Genomic DNA, 16,918 nt, shown 5'->3' with positions numbered 1-16,918 from the left:
ACAAGGGCAAGTGCAGGGTCCTGCACCTGGGGAGGAAAAACCCCTCCAGCAGGACAGGCTGGGGGTCAGCCTGCTGCAAAGCAGCTCTGTGCAGAAGGTCCTGGGGGTCCTGGAGAACAACAAGTTGTCCATGAGCCAGCAGTGTGCCCTGGGGTCCAAGAAGGCCAATGGGACCCTTGGCTGTATTAGGAAAAGCACTGCCAACTGCAAGGGCCTGTTAATCTGTTCCATTTATGATGTTTGGTAGGACAGAACAGGACTCAGGACTTTCCCACTGCTCTTACAGTACTGCAGGTTGTTTCTATGTTTTTGCAGTCCATTCTGTTTCTCATAGATATCTTTGCCTTCTCCTCCAGCTGGTTGCACACTTCAGGACATCAGACATACCTCTGAGCTATTGTGTCATCTGTTTGGATTTTCCAGGCTATTTTTCTGGTCATATGTTCTATGTATTTATCAGACACAAATGAAAGAGTTGTCAGTGCCCTGCCATTGCTGCTAACATCAAGTTAGGTGAGAGCATTTGGCACATTGAAAGGGAGGGCCAATATTCAGAGGGGCAAACAGCTTCACAGAATGTTCATTATTTCCAACCATGGTAAATGCAAGCCCTTGCTCCTGGCATAGTCCCCCTGCATCTGTTCTGCACATGAGACAGGCAAAGCTCCACAGCATTACATTCCAGGGGCTGACTGGCTGCAGATCAGCCTGGATGAAAAGGACTGGGAGATCCCGATGGGCAGTGGGCCGAACACGAGTTCACTGACAAAAATGGAAGCCAACAGCCAGCTGGGCAGGGGAGTCTTTGCATCATACTGGTGTAACATGCACCACCAGTACACCACCACACCTGACTCATTACACCCCATCTAGAACCCTGGTCCAGCCCTGGGCCCTCCACTATGAGAAAGATAGATAAGCCTGAGTACTTTTGGCATAAGACCACCAAGATCTTTGGGGCTGGTGCACCAGAGTTGAGAGAGATTAACAGAATTTTTCAGCCTGGAGATCAGATTATTTCAGTGGGACTGCAAGGACTATGGATACTCCACACACGGGAGAATACTACCAGATCTGCAAGGGACAACTCATCATAATAAGGGAGAAAAGGGAGAAATAATACAATACCCTATTCCTATGTTAAGAGACAATAAACAAAGTTTCCTTCAGTGTCTTTGTGGAAAAGTCTGTTTTCTCTCATTGCAACAAAAGCAGGACAGGTATTATGGTTAAAAAATTTAAAGTAGGAGAGCAGATAAGGGACAAAAGAAAATCAAATAAGATAAAAATACACTTTAGGGTGTTTTTTTCTCATTTTACTACTCTTGTTTATTTGGGATTTCATAAAAATTGGTTAATTCTTAATAAAAAACCATTTCCTTTACTGTATGCTTCACAATTGGTAATAACTGGTAAATGGTTAACATTTTTGAATACATAAGCAAAACACAAGATTATTGAAATTCCCAGACTTTGAAAACCTTGCCTGTATTTATAAACATTTGGTAATATTAAAAATAATGATATATTAACAATAGAATATGAAAAATGCTGATAAGCTTATGCAGCTTTATGTGTATATTTACTGTTTCAAGCAGCAAATATACAGTTTTCATCAAAACACGAATACAATTAAAAGAATGCAATGTGCAATTAAATGTGTAGGAATTTACCTACTTATTTCCAGTTAAAACTATGGAAAATTAAGGTAAAAGACATTGAAAATAAGAAGTCAAACAATTAACTGAAATTAAAACAGCTGGCAGAATAATGGCAGAAGAAGCTAGCAAAGAGTTTTCTGGGTCAATGCAGAAGAGTACATTCAGAATCACCAGATGTTCTACCCTGTCTGCAGTGACAGATGCATTCTTAGATGCTACAAATGGTCTGAATATTGTCGAAGTTACACAATTCCTGATTGGGAAGGTTCCTATAGCCAGGTTTAATTTTCTGCACTTTCAACAGCAGCATTCTTCTTTTCAACTGTTCCATTTGCATTGCTTGTTTCTTCTAAAACTACCACTAAACATGACAGAGTTGTGTGAGGATCAAGCAGTTTCACAAGGGGTATGTCCACCTTTCGCTCCTGGAAGACACGGTTCTGAATTGTCATAGCTAACATAGAGTCAATGCCCAACGACGAAAGTGGTGTATTCATGGTTAGTTCATCTGTGTTCACTCCTGTGAGGTCACCCACCAGTGAGGTGATGTAGTCCTCAGATTTGAGAAAGGCAGTCTCTGGGACTTCAGTTCCCTCAGAGGTTTCAATCTTGTTCCTGACATCTTCTGAGAGAAGTGATATGAAGCGACTTCTGAGAGAAATAATCTGAATAAAAACGTGATGTTTCAAAGTTTGAAGGTTCAATTTGACAACAGCTTGCTGGGAGTTGTTTATAAGTAAGGTCTTCCTGAGACAATCATGGATTTCATGCACTTGCAGAATGTCTATGCCCTTGGATTCCAGAATGCTTTGAATGTGGTTTTGATTGAGCAGAATGCCGAGGTTCAAAGCACCCCAGTTAATGGCCTGGCCTGAAAGCCCACAGTTCCTCCTGTAGAGGCAGAAGACATCCAGGAAAGAGTTTGCAGCTGCATAGTTTGTCTGGGTGGCATTGCCCAGAAAGGAAGTAACAGAGGAGTAGCACACAAAGTAGTCAAGCTCTTGGCCTCTGGTAGCCCAGTGAAGATTTAGGGTCCCTGCTACTTTTGGGCTCAGCACTTTGTGAAAGTCAGCCAGCTTCAGGACTTCCAGGCGGCCATCGTGTAAAGCCACAGCACTTTGGAATACCCCTTTGATTGGGCTCCCCACAAAGGTGTTGGCAATGGACTGGAAAGCTTTCTCAACATCGCTGGTCGAAGCCACATCACACTGCACAGAAACTACTCTGCTCCCTTTGTACTGCTGCTGCAGAGCCCTCATCTCTTCTTGCTTCTCACTGCTGGGAATTCTCCTGGAAAGTATTGCAATACATCCTCCTCCATTCTTGGCTATGAATTTCACCGTTTCAAAGCCAAGTCCAGTGAGCCCCCCAACTACTACATAAACTGCGTTCTGCTTAAACAGCTGCTGCTGGGGCTCGTACAACGGGATGTCTGAAAGCACACTGATGTCCTTCTGCCTGCTCAGAACGGCGAGGGGGACAGAAGTGCAGGTGAAATAGGACGTCACAGAGTTCAGCCCTTCAAAGTTCTCCGGCTGCTGAAAAACAGAACCTGAGAGATGTCTAAATTGTTTCATATCCATGGAACTGATCCAGGCATGTACAGTCTTCTGCAATTCCTTTAGAGGTGCTTTCCGGAAAAGTCTGGCAGCGGTGAGGATATGAAAGCTGATGTTTTCATGATCAGTTTCACTGACATTCTGGATATATTCAGGCTGTTGACTGCCACACACAATCACCACATCTTTAAGAAGGTACATGTGGGCCAGATCCTCCCGAGACAGTCTGTTGACTGGAGGAAGAATAACAAGGGCACTGCACAGTTTGATATACTGAATCATGTCAGGTGTGGGCTTTGCAAGGACTGTTTTCCAACCCATCTCTTCTGCTGCTGCAGAAAGAACATGGCACAAAACTGATGATGGCTCTGTAGTAATAATACCCAATGTTCTGCCGTGTTTCCCCTTGGGTAACCTCCGAGTGAAGATTTCCCATGCAATGATGAAGTATGACACACAAGGGACATTCTGGAGGAATGGGAATTTCCTTGCATTGAAACAAGCTGTTCCTGGAATCTGCACTCTGGATGATGCAGCAGTGGGATAACATGAAACCACATGATCTCCCACTTTCACTTTTTTCACATCAGTGCCTGTTGCAGTGACTGTGCCACTGAAATCAAGACCTAGAAGCCTGTGTTTGTCTCCTGCTTGTGAGTTCCAATACAGTGTATTACCAAAGGTGCAGCTAGAAACACTAATGGGAAAATAATCTTCCGAGTGCAGACAAATTTTATCCACTTGAATTTCAACACTCTGTTTATCAAGCTCAGTAGCAGTGTGAGAGGATAATTCCCCAGACAAGTCCTTCGCTGCGTATGGATCAGAAGTGTACAAAGTGAATGGTTGTGATTTCTGGAGAGATCTTATGGGTTGGATGTAATCTGTATCTACAAAAGGTGTGCGCCTGATTTCAGACACATAAATTCTTCCCTGGCTGATGCAAACTTCTGAATACTCCCCACCTTTGTATTGGACAAGAACATCTGCTAACACTGAGATGTCCAGGGAAGTGGAGGAGCTGAGGTCAATCAGCTGAAATGTGATTTCTGGAACTTCAACAATACAAGTTCTGGTCATGCCATACAGTGCAAATCCACAGTTAATGTGGTCCACATATCTCTCTGTTGTTCTGTAGGTGATCACTCTGATGGAGCAGCGGGATGTCTTCTCTCTTAGTGCCACCACCACCTGGCGATAGGCTTCACAGCACTTTGCCAACTGATCTACCACTTTCCTTGGGAAATCTTCATCTAACTTCTGAATTCCCCACAGGAAGAGGATTTCATCATAATCCTCAACCTCTGCTCTCATTTTATTCTGGCCATCACCTTCCACGAGGCTTTCCCAGCCTTCATACATAACATATCTCGAAGCCGGATGCAAGTGTTTTTTGAGCTGCTCAGCTATCCCGAATTTGTCTGCAAAGACAAGGACTCTGGGCTTAAACTCCAGATGTCCAATTGTCTGTGAAAGAGAGACTTCTTTCCACTTATTTTCGAACAGGAACTCATTGTCTCTGGCAGACGATTCCTTCATGAAAGTGATGGCAACGCGCTTGAGCTCAGCCAAAACAGAGCCGTGTTTGTCCACAAAGCATCCACAGACCTCAAGGCAGTTCCCAGTGGATTTGCTCATTCTCATGTATATCATCATTTCCTCCTCCAGCGGGCGGAGCACCACCAGGCTGCCTATCCCTGAAGGAAAGCCTGCTCTGGATTGGAGTGTCCCTGAGGTCAGGACAGCGGTCATCTGCAGAAAACAGTCGAGCAGCACTGGGTGGATACAGCAGCTGTACATGTCTCTGACGGTCTCCTCATTCACCTTTATGCTTGTTATAGCTTCCTTTAGCTCCTGGCAATAATGAACATCACCGAGCTGCCTGAATATGGAGCCATACTGAAAGCCAACCTGAGACAGTGCTTCATAAACCTCCTGTTTGCTAATCACTGATGTGCATCTTTGATAGATGGCTTGGAAGGAGATGCTGCTTTCTTCCACCACACCTTCAAGCCCCTTTGCCACTTGGCCAGCAGCATAAACTACATTGGAGGAAGAGAGAACCTCAAAGGTTGTCACGGCTTTTTGCGGACTCAGCTTGACATTCAGCACTTGGGAACTCTGTGTGAGAACACACGGTGCAGAAAAACTGATACTCAGCTGGCAAGAGCTCAGAGGCACTTGAGGTCTTGAGCTGCTCATCACAGAGGCCAGACCAAGCTCCACATAGAAAGCACCAGGGACTAAGGCCACCCCATTGTTCTTGTGCTCATACAAGTACGGTGTTGTGTCCCGGGACACCAGGCAGCCAAACTCCATATTGTCACTGTTTATGCCATAAATCAAAGAATGACTGGTGCTGACACCTCTTTGGTTTGCTTGTTGATGGACATCCAGATAGTCCATGAGTTTCTGGCGATCAAACTGATATTGTGGAATGGCCACAGGAACACTTTGGTACCCCTTATAAAAGTGCTGCCAGTTGGGATTAAATCCCAGTTCAAACAGATTTCCTACCAGGGTGAAGAGTGTCTGATATTCTGCATCCGTTTGCAAGGAAGACAACACCTTTGTGCCTTTTCCTAGCGTTTCTTTGATGCTTCGCTGCAATGCTCGGTGAGGACTTATTTCCACAAACACCACATTTTCCCTGCCTCTGGCTGCAGTTTGGATGGCTTGTGTGAAAGCAACAGGCTCGCGAGTATGCCGTGCCCAGAATTTGCCCTGAGCAAAGTCATTTTCAGATGCAGCCACCCCAGTCAATGTGGAAATCACTTCCATTTCCCCCTTCTGCTTTTCTAAAGGCTCTACCTGCTCCTCCAGCTCCCCGAGTATCACATCCATGCTGGGGCTGTGGTATGCAGCTGGAACATTTAAAACATGAAGAAAGACGTTTCTCTGTCTGAAAGTTTCAGCTAACTCTCTCTGGATAGCTTCCACAGCATCTACACTGCCAGACAAGGTGCAGGAAACAGGGCTGTTGAAGGCAGCAATGCACACCTTTCCTGAGTAGGGAGGCAGGCGTTCAGCAATCTCTTCAACAGGGATGTTTCCAACCACCAGCATTCTGCCGCTGGCAGTCTTTGCCTGCAGCCTGCTCCGGTGATAAATCACTTTGACTGCATCTGCCAGGGAAAGGTACCCAGCAATATGTGCAGCAGCAACTTCCCCCACCGAGTGGCCAACAACAGCGACGGGCTTAATACCCCAGTGCTTCAGGAGGGAAGCTACAGCAACCTGCAGGGCAAACAGCAAGGGCTGGGAAAGCTCTGGATTCAACAACTCCTTTGGGCTACGATTTCTGGCTGGCAGGAGGCTGATGGCAGCATGCTGCTGAAAAAGGTCTTCTATCTCCTTACACTTGTCTCTGAACATTGGCTCTGCGCTCAGCAGTGCCTCACTGAACTCCCTCAGCGTTACGCCGTTGCCACAGAACACAAACACCAGCTGTGGTTCCCCTTTGGACATGGCAGGTTCTGTGCTCGCTGCCAACTTAAGCTCTTGCTGCAAGTGTTGGAGGGAATTGGTGATAAATGCTTTTCGATACCTGTAGCTGGCATGGCTTCTTCTGCAGGCAGAGGTATAGGCCAGGCTTGGGAGAGTTACGGAGCTCCTTGTGCTCAGCTGCTCAGCTGTATTGGCCATTGTCATCTGAAGGGACTTGGGAGATGCTGCTGACAGCAGAACTAATTCCAGGGGCTTCTTAAAGGCAGGAAGAGGCTCCGCCTGCTTCACCTGCCTGACTACAACATGAGCATTGGTTCCTCCAAATCCAAAGCAGTTGATGCCAGCTACTCTTCCATACTCACCGGATTCTTCCCAGGGCTCCACAGCTGTGGCAACAGCTAGGTTTAATTTCTCTGCATCAATGCTGCTCATCTCCTTTGAGTAATGCAAGGATGGAACAAACTTTCCATGATGCATCATCAGGAGCACTTTGATTAACCCAGCTGCTCCAGCAGCTGATTCAGTGTGTCCAATATTTCCTTTCACTGAACCGATTTTCAGAACAGAAACGTGGGAAGACCTCTTCTTGCCAATGACACTACCCAGGCTCTCAGCTTCAGTAGGGTCTCCAGCAGCAGTTCCTGTGCCATGGGCTTCAATGTACTGCACAACTGAGGGATCAACACGACTTTCATAAATGCTGCGCAGCAACTTCTCTTGCTCTATTTGAGACGGTCTCGTGATGGGAGTTGTGGACCTGCCATTCTGATTGACTGCACTGATGTTTATCACACCCCAGATTTTGCTGTAGTCTTCCTTTGCCTGTTCCATGAAAAGTTGAATTATCTTTAATAATACTAGTAGACTATGGTTAAAGATGTCACCATGAACCTTCCAAGCCTTGTTCAGCCCACAGACTACTACCCCTTACTTATCCTCCGTGTAGGGGGTGAGGTAATGGCAACACATAGTCTGAGAGCGATCAAGAAAGATTTCGGGTTTGGGATGTTTGCTAAGGAAATCTGAAGCACAAGTTATTTTCTCCTCCATACTTCCAGTTCAAAGCAGCAATATTGAACAAAAGATATTGAAAACAGCAAGAGTTGAAAGCATCCATATAGAAAGAAACAGATGGGCTGAGTCTACTAAGACATGGCTCCACAGCTGGTGTCACCACCAAGATTTTGGGGGTTTTGACATTGGTATGGCATTTGCAGAGCCAGGCCTGCTTACATCAGATGAGGCTCACCTCTCTGAGTAAGGAAGGAGAGTACCTGCACAGGAACCAGCAAGACTCCTTGGAGAGCTTTAAACTAGTTATGATGAGGGAGGATGGTAATATCGGGCTTGTCCCTAGCAAACTAGGGGATAGTATAAAAAAGTTAGCACGATAGAGTACTTCTCAGGCCCCTCTGCAGGTGACACTGAGATGTACCAGCCACACTGGAGCACATCAGCATACTTACAGAGACAAGTCAGGGGCTGCTGAGATAACAGAAGCCAACAGGGAAATAACAGCAAAGCACCTTGGTACCAAAAGAAGGCTTACGAGGGAGTACCTCGATCAAGCACCAGCAGTCAAAGATGCAACCACTAGACAGGACTATGGGACATCCCTTCACACCCCCACTGGGATGTTGTCACCATCAAATACTTCTATTAAGTGCTGTAACCCAACACACACAGTATGGGGAACAGACAGGAGGAACTAGAGATCTCTGTGCAGACACTGGGCTTCGATCTCCTTCAATTATGGACGTGGCGAGATAGCTCCCACGACTGGAGTGTTGTCATGAAGGGCCACAGGCTGTTTAGGAGAGACAGAGCAGGAAGGTGCAGTGGTGGAGTTGCTCTCAGTGTGAAGCAACACTTGGAATGTACCGAGCTCTGCGGTACACTGGTGGGGATAAAAGGGCAGGCGAGTAGGGCTGACACCATTGTGGGTGTTTCCTACAGGCCACCTGATCAGAAGGAGGGAGTGGATGAGGCCTTCTACAGGCAGCTGGAAGCAGCCCCACAGCCACAGGCCCTGGTTCTTGGGGGCCTTTAACTACCCTGACAGCTTCTGGAGAAGCCAAACAGCAAAGCACAAGCAGTACAGGAGGTTCCTGGAAAGTACTAATGACAACTTCCTGTCACAGGTAGTGGAGGATCCCACAAGGAATGCTGGCTGCCTGACCTTATACTAACAAACAGGGAAGGCCTTGTTGGACATGTGACTGCTGGGCAGCCTTGGCTGCAGTGACCATGAGACTGTAGAGTTCAGTACTGAAGGAAGAGGTAGCAGGACAGAGAGCAAAACTTCAAACAGGTACTCCAGGAGAGCTAACTTTAGCATCTTTAGGGATCTTCTTGAAAGAATCCCATGGGAGAAGGCCCTGGAGGGAAGAGGGATCCAAGAGAGTTGGTTGACATTTAAGGTTCCCTTCCTACAGGCTCAAGGACAGTGCATCCCAGTAAGAGAGAAAGTGAGTAAAGGGGGCAACAAACCTCTGTGGATGAATAAAGAACTCCTGTCATTATTCAAATATAAGCCAGAAATATACAGGAGATGGAAGCAAGATCAGGCCACTCAGAGTGAATGTAGAGAGGCTGTACAATAAGCAGAAATGAGACTAGAAAGGGCAAGGCCCAAATGGAATTAAATCTGGCCAAGGATTTTCAGGATAACAAAAAAGGGGTTTTTCAAACCCATCACAACAAAAGGAAAATTAAGGATAATATGGGTCCATAAGTAAATGGAGGGGGGATCCTGGTAACAGAGGATGCAGAGAAGGCAGCATTATTGAATGCCTTCTTTGCACCTCTCTTTATTGACAAGACCAACCCTCAGAGATTTCTGACCCATGAGACCTGGGTAAAGGAATGCTGAAAGAAAGTCCTTCCCTTGCTGAAGTACGATTGGGTCAGAGAATGCCTAAACAAACTCGACATCCACAAGTCCAGGGGCCCTGACAGGATGCATCCATGAGGTCTGAGAGATTAGGGAGACCACATAGCAAAGCTGCTCATAGTCATCTTTGAAAGGTCATGGTGATCATGAGACATGCTTGAGGACTGGAAGAAACCAAATGTTGCCCCAGTCTTTAAAAAGGGCAGGGAGGAGGACCAAGGAACTACAAATCAGTCAGCCTCCCTTCAATCCCTGGAAAGGTGATGGATCACCTCAATCTGGAGGCCATCTCTATCCACAAGGAAGGTAAGGGGATCAGGAGTGGTCAGCAAAGATTCCTTAAAGGTAAATCATGTTTGACCAACCTGATTGACTTCCATGATGAAACAACTGCCTGGATGAATGAGAAGAGCAGTGGATATTGTCCACCTCAACTCTATCAAGGCTTTTGTCATTGTCTCTCACAGTATCCTCATAGAAAAACTCACCAAGTGTGGACTGGATAAGTGCACAAAGACATGGATGAGGAAGTGACTGAATAGCAGGTCTCAGAGGATGGTAATGAATGGCAGAGAGTCTAGTTGGAGGCCTGTCAGTAGTGGGGTCCCCTGGGCCCAGAATTGTTTCATTTATTCATCAATGGCTTGGATAAAAGGGCAGAGCCTCCTCAGCAAGTTCACTGTCAACACAAAGCTGGGAGGAGCAGCCCATTCCCCAGAGGGCTGTGCAGCCCTCCAGAGGGACCTTGACAGGTCAGAGAGATGGACAGAGAGGAACTGACTGAAATTCAACAAGGGCAAGTGCAGGGTCCTGCACCTGGGGAAGAATAACCCCCTAAACCAGGACAGGCTGGGGGTCAACCTGCTGCAAAGCAGCTCTATGCAGAAGGTCCTGGGGGTCCTGGAGGACAACAAGTTGTCCATGAGCCAGCAGTGTGCCCTGGGATCCAAGAAGGCCGATGGGATCCTTGGCCATATTAGGAAAAGCATTGCCAGCATGCTGAGGGAGGTGATCCTGCCCCTCTACTCAGCCTGGTGAGGCCACATCAGGAGTGCTGTGTCCAGTTCTGGGCTCCTCAGACAAGAAAGCGATGAAGCTAATGGCATGGGTCCGGAGGAGAGCTACAAAGATGATGAAGGGGCTGGAGCATCTCTCCTGTGAGGAAAAGATGAGGGAGCTGGGCCTGTTTAGCCTTGAGAAGAGATGACTGAGAAGGGGCCTCACCAGTGTCTGTCAGTATCTGAAGGGAGGGTGTCAGAGGCCCTCGGTGGTGCTGAACAGCAGGACAAGAAGCAACAGGCTGAAACACATGCACAGGAAGCTCCACCTGAATATGAGGAAGAAATTCTTCACTGTGCAGGTGACCAAGCACTAGAACAGGTTGCTCAGAAAGGGATTGGATTCTCCCTCACTGGAGACAGAATGTGTCAAGAATCATCTGGACACAATCCTGTACAACTTGATCTAAGACAACCCAGCTTGAGCATAGAGTTGGACCAGAACATTCACTGTGGCCCCTTCCAACCTGACTGATTCTGTGGTAATCTCACACTTTCTCTATAGAGAAGACAACAAAACAGCACAACAAAGCCAAGAACATCCAGAAAATGACATTAACTTTTTAATGTCGACCCTTTTCCTATGCTGGGGGAAGTGCAACAATTCTTAAGAAATGCTTCATTAATCTTAAACTTGAATTGGAAAAGCATCTCTGGAATAGTCATTATTACAGCTGAAGATATAAAATATCAGGCAAGCAGCCAGTCATTTCAGGCTGCTCACCAGCAATCTTACCTTTTTCAGTGGTTTGAGGAAAACAACACCACAGCCTTCTCCCCTTCCATAGCCATCTGCTTTTTTGGAGAAGGGTTTACTTATTCCCTCTGGAGAGATCATTTTGGCTTTACTTAGGGTGACAAAGGTGCTGGGATTGATGATGCTGTTCACCCCACCACAGATTGCTGCCTCACAGTCTCCTGCAGTCAAACAGAAACATACTCATGTTGAGATAGTCCTGGTGATAGACAAGAACTGTAGCAATCCTGATATCATTGTGCAGCACCTCCTCAGTCCCATTACCTGATTTAATGGCTCGCAAGGCGTAGTGCAGAGCAAAAAGAAAAGACGAACATGCAGTGTCGACAGTGAGAGATGGTCCAGTCAGATTAAATGTGAAAGAGACCCTGTTGGCAGCAATGCTCATTGCTGTTCCAGTACCATCATAATGATTCATTTCACTCACTGCTCTGCTGGTTATGATTTCATAGTCTCGATTCATGAGACCTGGAAAACATCAGATAGGTGTCAAGTTAACCCAAGCCAACACTAGGCATGTACAGCCCCAAACCTGATGGTGTGGTTTGGTTTTCAGCATTAAGACGAAACCACGTGGCATCAGTGCTCCTGTCTTGAAGCTTTGGTCCAACACAAGCCAAAGGCAAAAGTCACAGCAATTTCTCCTGCACGCAACTTACACAGCCATACCTAACACTGGAAATTTCTATCTGCCCAAGAGATGACAGGAAATTCCTACCTGCCCAGGAAATGGCCTTTCCCGATGGCTTAGCTCACTGTATGATGCAGCTAAGATCTCTGTAGTCTGCTTAGACCCCTGTATCTCAGTTTGAGACTGAGATACAGTTTTGAGACTCAGGTTGTTTTAGTTTAGCTATGAGAACATTTATCAACAAGTTTCAAGGAGGGTAGTTCAGACATAAATATACAAGACATTAGCTTCACTTCCTCAGATGTACCAAGTTAAGAGTCATGGCACAAACTACATCCAATACTTTGTATTTATCTTTTTTTTTCACACTTGCAACCAGTAAGAAATAGTAAAGAACAGGGACTGTGAGAGTAGCTGCTTTCTCTTTCTTGGAACACTCCACCTGAAATACTATGGATCCCCAAGTCCATGAGCACATGCAGGAACTGCTGTAACTCTATTCAGAGAGCAAGGAATAGCACCCTCAGTGGAAGAAGAGCATATCTCAGACTAAAAGGTAATCTAAAGCATTTCCCCTATAGGTCCATCAGCCAAACTCCCCCAAAAAAATCCTTTTTAAAGAGACACAAATTACACCAGTAATAATGTGCTGTTACTCTAGTACTGTCTTTTAAATATCTTTCAACAGCATCTGGTATCATCTCCTCTGTCAGCTTTTGTGATACTGACAAAGACAGATGGACAAGTGCACCATGGTATCACTCAAATGTCCACAGAAGGATTTCTGCTGCTTTAAAAGGATATTAACCCCCAGAACACTTTAACCAACATAATACTGGAAAACAGTATCCTGGGGGAAAAGTGTAGACCTGTGTAGAAACCCAGAAGATAAGGGACAATTGTGTACATGTCAAACACTGATTGCCAGATTGCCATGGAGCCAACCAAGGATTGTCAGTAATAACCAAGAACTGTTGAAAGAACAAGAGGAGGAGGGGGCCATGAGGAGGAAGGAGAGCGCTTTTCTGGGATCAGTATCCTTGTTCTGCTCCACAGAGACACAATCACAGAATCACAGAATCAATTAGGTTGTAAAAGACCACTGAGATCACTGAGTCCACTGGTTGGTGAAACAACACCATGTCAACTAGACCATGGCACTAAAAGTCATGTCCAGTATTTCCTCAAACACTTTCAGGGACGGTGACTCCACCAACTCTCTGGGCAACTGATTCCCATATCCAATCACCCCTTCTGTGAAGGATTCCTCCCTAATGTTCAACCTGAAATTCTCCTGGCACAGCCTGAGGCCTCTCATCCTGTCTCCAGCTGCCTGTGAAAGAGGTTGATCCCCACATCACTACACCCTCCTTTCAGGCAGTTGTAGAGAGCAATAAAATCACCCCAGAGACTCCTCAGGCTAAACACCCCCAGCTCCTTCAGCTGCTCCTCACAGGACTTGTGCTACAGACCCTGCCCCAGCTCAGCTGCCTTTCTCTGGACTTACTCCAGCACCTCAATGTCCCTCCTGAACTGAGGGGTCCACAAGTGCGCACAGGACTCAACTCGTGGCCTCACCAGTGCCATATACAGGGGAAGGATCACTGCCCTGCTCCTCTGGGCACACTATTGCTGATGCAGGCCAGGATGCCACTGGCCTTCTTGGCCACCTGGGCACACACTGGCTCATGTTCAGCTGCTGTCCACCAGCACCACCAGGTCCTTTTCCACTGGGCCACTTTCAGACCACTCTGCCCTCATCAACAAACAAAAGACAGCATCAGTGCAGAAGTGGGAAAGAAATATCGACCCATGGTCGATCTTGGGGAGGGAGGGGATAAAGACCACCCAAGAGCCTCAAAGCCTCTGATGAATTTCTAAAAAGAAGGGACTGGACATGACAACCAATCTGCATAGAAAGACAGAAACCTGTCTTCAGGGCAGGGAAACCTATCTATAAAAAGGAACCACCAAAAGATCTGGGGGACTCTAAGACCTTGGACATCCCATTGGCCAGTCCAACACTGGAACCAGGACTGGTGATCTCTTTTTCTCTCTTTCTTTCCCTCATTCTCTCTCTCCTCCTTTAATTCATCTCTTCCTTTCCCTCTTTCCTTCCACCTTACCTCTCTATCTACAACCCACAGCCATGTGCTGATGTAGCAGGTCACGGAGTAACATTGCCTTTTCCATGCCAAGTGTGTAATTTCCGATTAAAACTCAGTGATTTTTGCAGATTTGAGAAATTATGCATCTTGGGTGTACCCTTCCCCTTAAGAGGGGGACATCACAGCCTGGCTTGGGAGTATCTTTCCCAAGAAGGGTTGGGTTGGGGACACAGTTTTAACTGTTTCCTGCTTGACTTCAGTGCCTGAACACAAGACGAAGAGCACCAAAAAGAGATACAGGAATTATACTATGAACTTCTAGAGCAGCCTGGTCATTCCTACCGTGGCAGATCAGCCTTAGATCTCCAGTCTAGATCCAGCCTAGATCCAGTGCTAGATAACATATTGAATGGATAACATATGAAGGATTGCTCCAATCTTTGTGAGGTTCAAACACACTTTCTTTGCCATGAAATTTTCATCTTACCTACAAAAACACCTGTTTTGGTGCCACTGACTGATTCTACGGGAACTCCTGCATCCTCCAGGGCTTTGTATGTGCACTCTATCAGTAATTTCTGTTGCGGATCCATACGTTCTGCTTCCATATTATTAATCCCAAACAGGTGGTTGTCAAATGAATTAAATCTGAAATACACAGGCCAGAATAAGATATGACATATATATATATATATAAGGTGTATTCAATTCTAGACTCACAGTAAACATTTTTTGCAACTTCATGAAAAGCAGAGCAGTAAACTGGTGTTTAGGCCACAGTTCCCATTTAGGAAATTCAGAAGAAAATGTTTATAAGCCAAAGATATTTTATGTCCCACCATAAAATACATCACTTTATGGAGCATTCTGCATTTCAGAGGTAAGAGCCCACTCCTATCCATTTTTATTCTCATGGTTATTGCACTAGTACCAAGTGGACTCCTCAGATCATGAAATGTTCAGAATGAGACTCTCTCTGCAGTAATGTGGTTGTAGCCAACAAATTAGAAACAGAATGAGACTCTCTATGCAGTAATGTGGTTGTAGCCAACAAATTAGAAACAAAATGACAATCTCTCTTCACTGCAATGAATCCCCCACAAATCCTTCTTTTCTGCATTATTTTAATCCAATACAGACCAACGGTTTACAATTTAAAACCCAAAAGTAGAGGATTAGCTCAGGTCTTTTCAAGGGATACCAACGCTTCTTAACAATACATTCAAAATGCTTCCTCTGTGTGTATGTGTGTGCTTGTCTTTAAAAGCATCTTCAAAACAGGCCCATGTTACAAAAGACCAAGTCCAGCTTTAATCTTGTGTCTCAAGATCAGATTTATATGGCCTTCTGCCATTTCCTGATTTCAGAGCACAATTCAATATCTAACATGGGAGCAAGCACTAAATTAAATCTTTGTCCTATGGTTCAATCCTGCCAAGTATAAATCGCAGGACACAATAAGATTTCTTCTGTGCATGTCAGCTTCTCCTTTGACTAAAGCTCTGCAGCATGAGGATTTAAGGAGAGTGTGGAATTCCAATAAAACACACTTATGCTGACCTTACTGTAATTTCCTATTCTTCACACTATCACAGCCCCTGAGCCACTGTACCCATAGTCTAAGTACTACAAAAATCAGTGGTGCAGCAGGGTAACAGACTCACTCATCAAGAAGAGCAGCTCGTGTTGTACGTATTTTTCCTGGCTTGTTATCATCTGCATCATACCACTCCTTGGCATTAAATCTCTCGGGAGGGATTTCGACGGTGCAGTTTTTGCCTTCCTCCAGGACTTTCCAGAAATTGTCAATTCCATCTCCTGTTGTACAAAGTTTTAATAACAGATTAGATGATGTGCTCCCCCTCCCAATGCAGACTCAGAAATGCAAAATCAGCTACAAGGACCACTCACATGTAAATGCAAGCCACTCAAGCAGACTTGCCACAGAAAGAAGTGATCATTCTTTGATGAGAGGAAAATGAAAAAGCATGACTGATCCCCTCACTGCCTGTCTAAAAGCAAAGGAACCCCACAAAATCCTTAACCACTTTCTCTCCCCATTTCCCTGCCATCTCACTGCCTCTACCTACTGTAATAAGGCAGAAAGCTTTCTTTTAGGAAAACCCAGCCTGTTTATATTACTGGCATTACTGGTAAGAATGTCCAGCCCTTCACCTCTCCTGTCCCTATGGATGCAGTTCTGTAACAATGCACAATCACCTAGCCAGTGAACACACAGAAAGTTCAAACTATCCCACACCCATCCAGCTCATTTGCATGAGTTCCATGTGCAGCTCAGTGCCCTGCCCACAGCCAGCACTGCAGCTTCTTTTGTCGATCTGTCCATCTGTCTGCACATTCAAGAGAAATAGATTCTACCACAACACCACCTTTCAAAAAGATCCCACGAGCAGCAAGGCAACAAATTCAGCTAAGGGAGAAACATGTTGGTTTCCTCCATCTCAACATTAATAAAAGACTCTGCTTTTCACACTCACAGCCTGCTTTGCTTTTACCCTAAACTTACCTCCAGGAAAGTTGCATCCTATTCCAACAATAGCAACTTCATCTGCAGTCTCGATCTCCATCTCCTCGGCTGCACAAGACAGAAGTAGTGTCAGTCCAGTCCAACAATTATGCATTTACCATTGAATAAATACTAGGTTAACAGGTGAACTTCCCACCTTTGGGAAACTTCTTCAAAACTTAGTGTAATCTGGAATGATCTATTGTTGGTTGTGATGACAAATGACACTGCCCACAAGTGACCAGAGCTATACTATATTCTTCCTCTTGTCTCTACT

General features: G+C 45.6%; 1 protein-coding gene across 1 annotated transcript; it reads right to left on the bottom strand.

The window, feature by feature from the left end:
- Window positions 1-1,942: 1,942 nt before the first annotated feature.
- LOC120751945 (mycocerosic acid synthase-like) lies at window positions 1,943-16,702 on the bottom strand. Its single transcript, XM_040062538.1, has 6 exons — window positions 16,642-16,702; window positions 15,779-15,932; window positions 14,602-14,762; window positions 11,640-11,843; window positions 11,355-11,536; window positions 1,943-7,489 (listed from the first exon to the last, which is right to left on the bottom strand). The coding sequence occupies exons 1-6, from the start codon at window positions 16,700-16,702 to the stop codon at window positions 1,943-1,945; spliced, it is 6,309 nt and encodes a 2,102-aa protein (XP_039918472.1).
- Window positions 16,703-16,918: the final 216 nt, after the last annotated feature.

This window comes from Hirundo rustica, chromosome 1 (genome assembly GCF_015227805.2).
Source record: "Hirundo rustica isolate bHirRus1 chromosome 1, bHirRus1.pri.v3, whole genome shotgun sequence".
NCBI lineage: Eukaryota > Metazoa > Chordata > Aves > Passeriformes > Hirundinidae > Hirundo > Hirundo rustica.
The sequence above is the reverse complement of the archived record's forward strand: the minus strand, read 5'-3'. Positions and strand labels throughout refer to the sequence as shown.

Excerpts from the sequence above, each read along its gene's own strand:
- LOC120751945 (XM_040062538.1), bottom strand. The coding sequence starts at position 16,702 with ATGGAGATCGAGACTGCAGATGAAGTTGCTATTGTTGGAATAGGATGC. Across the intron at positions 11,537-11,639 it reads CTTGCGAGCCATTAAATCAG|GAGACTGTGAGGCAGCAATC; the intron begins GTAATGGGACTG and ends GTTTGACTGCAG. Across the intron at positions 7,490-11,354 it reads TCCTCAAACCACTGAAAAAG|GCAAAGGAAGACTACAGCAA; the intron begins GTAAGATTGCTG and ends TTCATGGAACAG.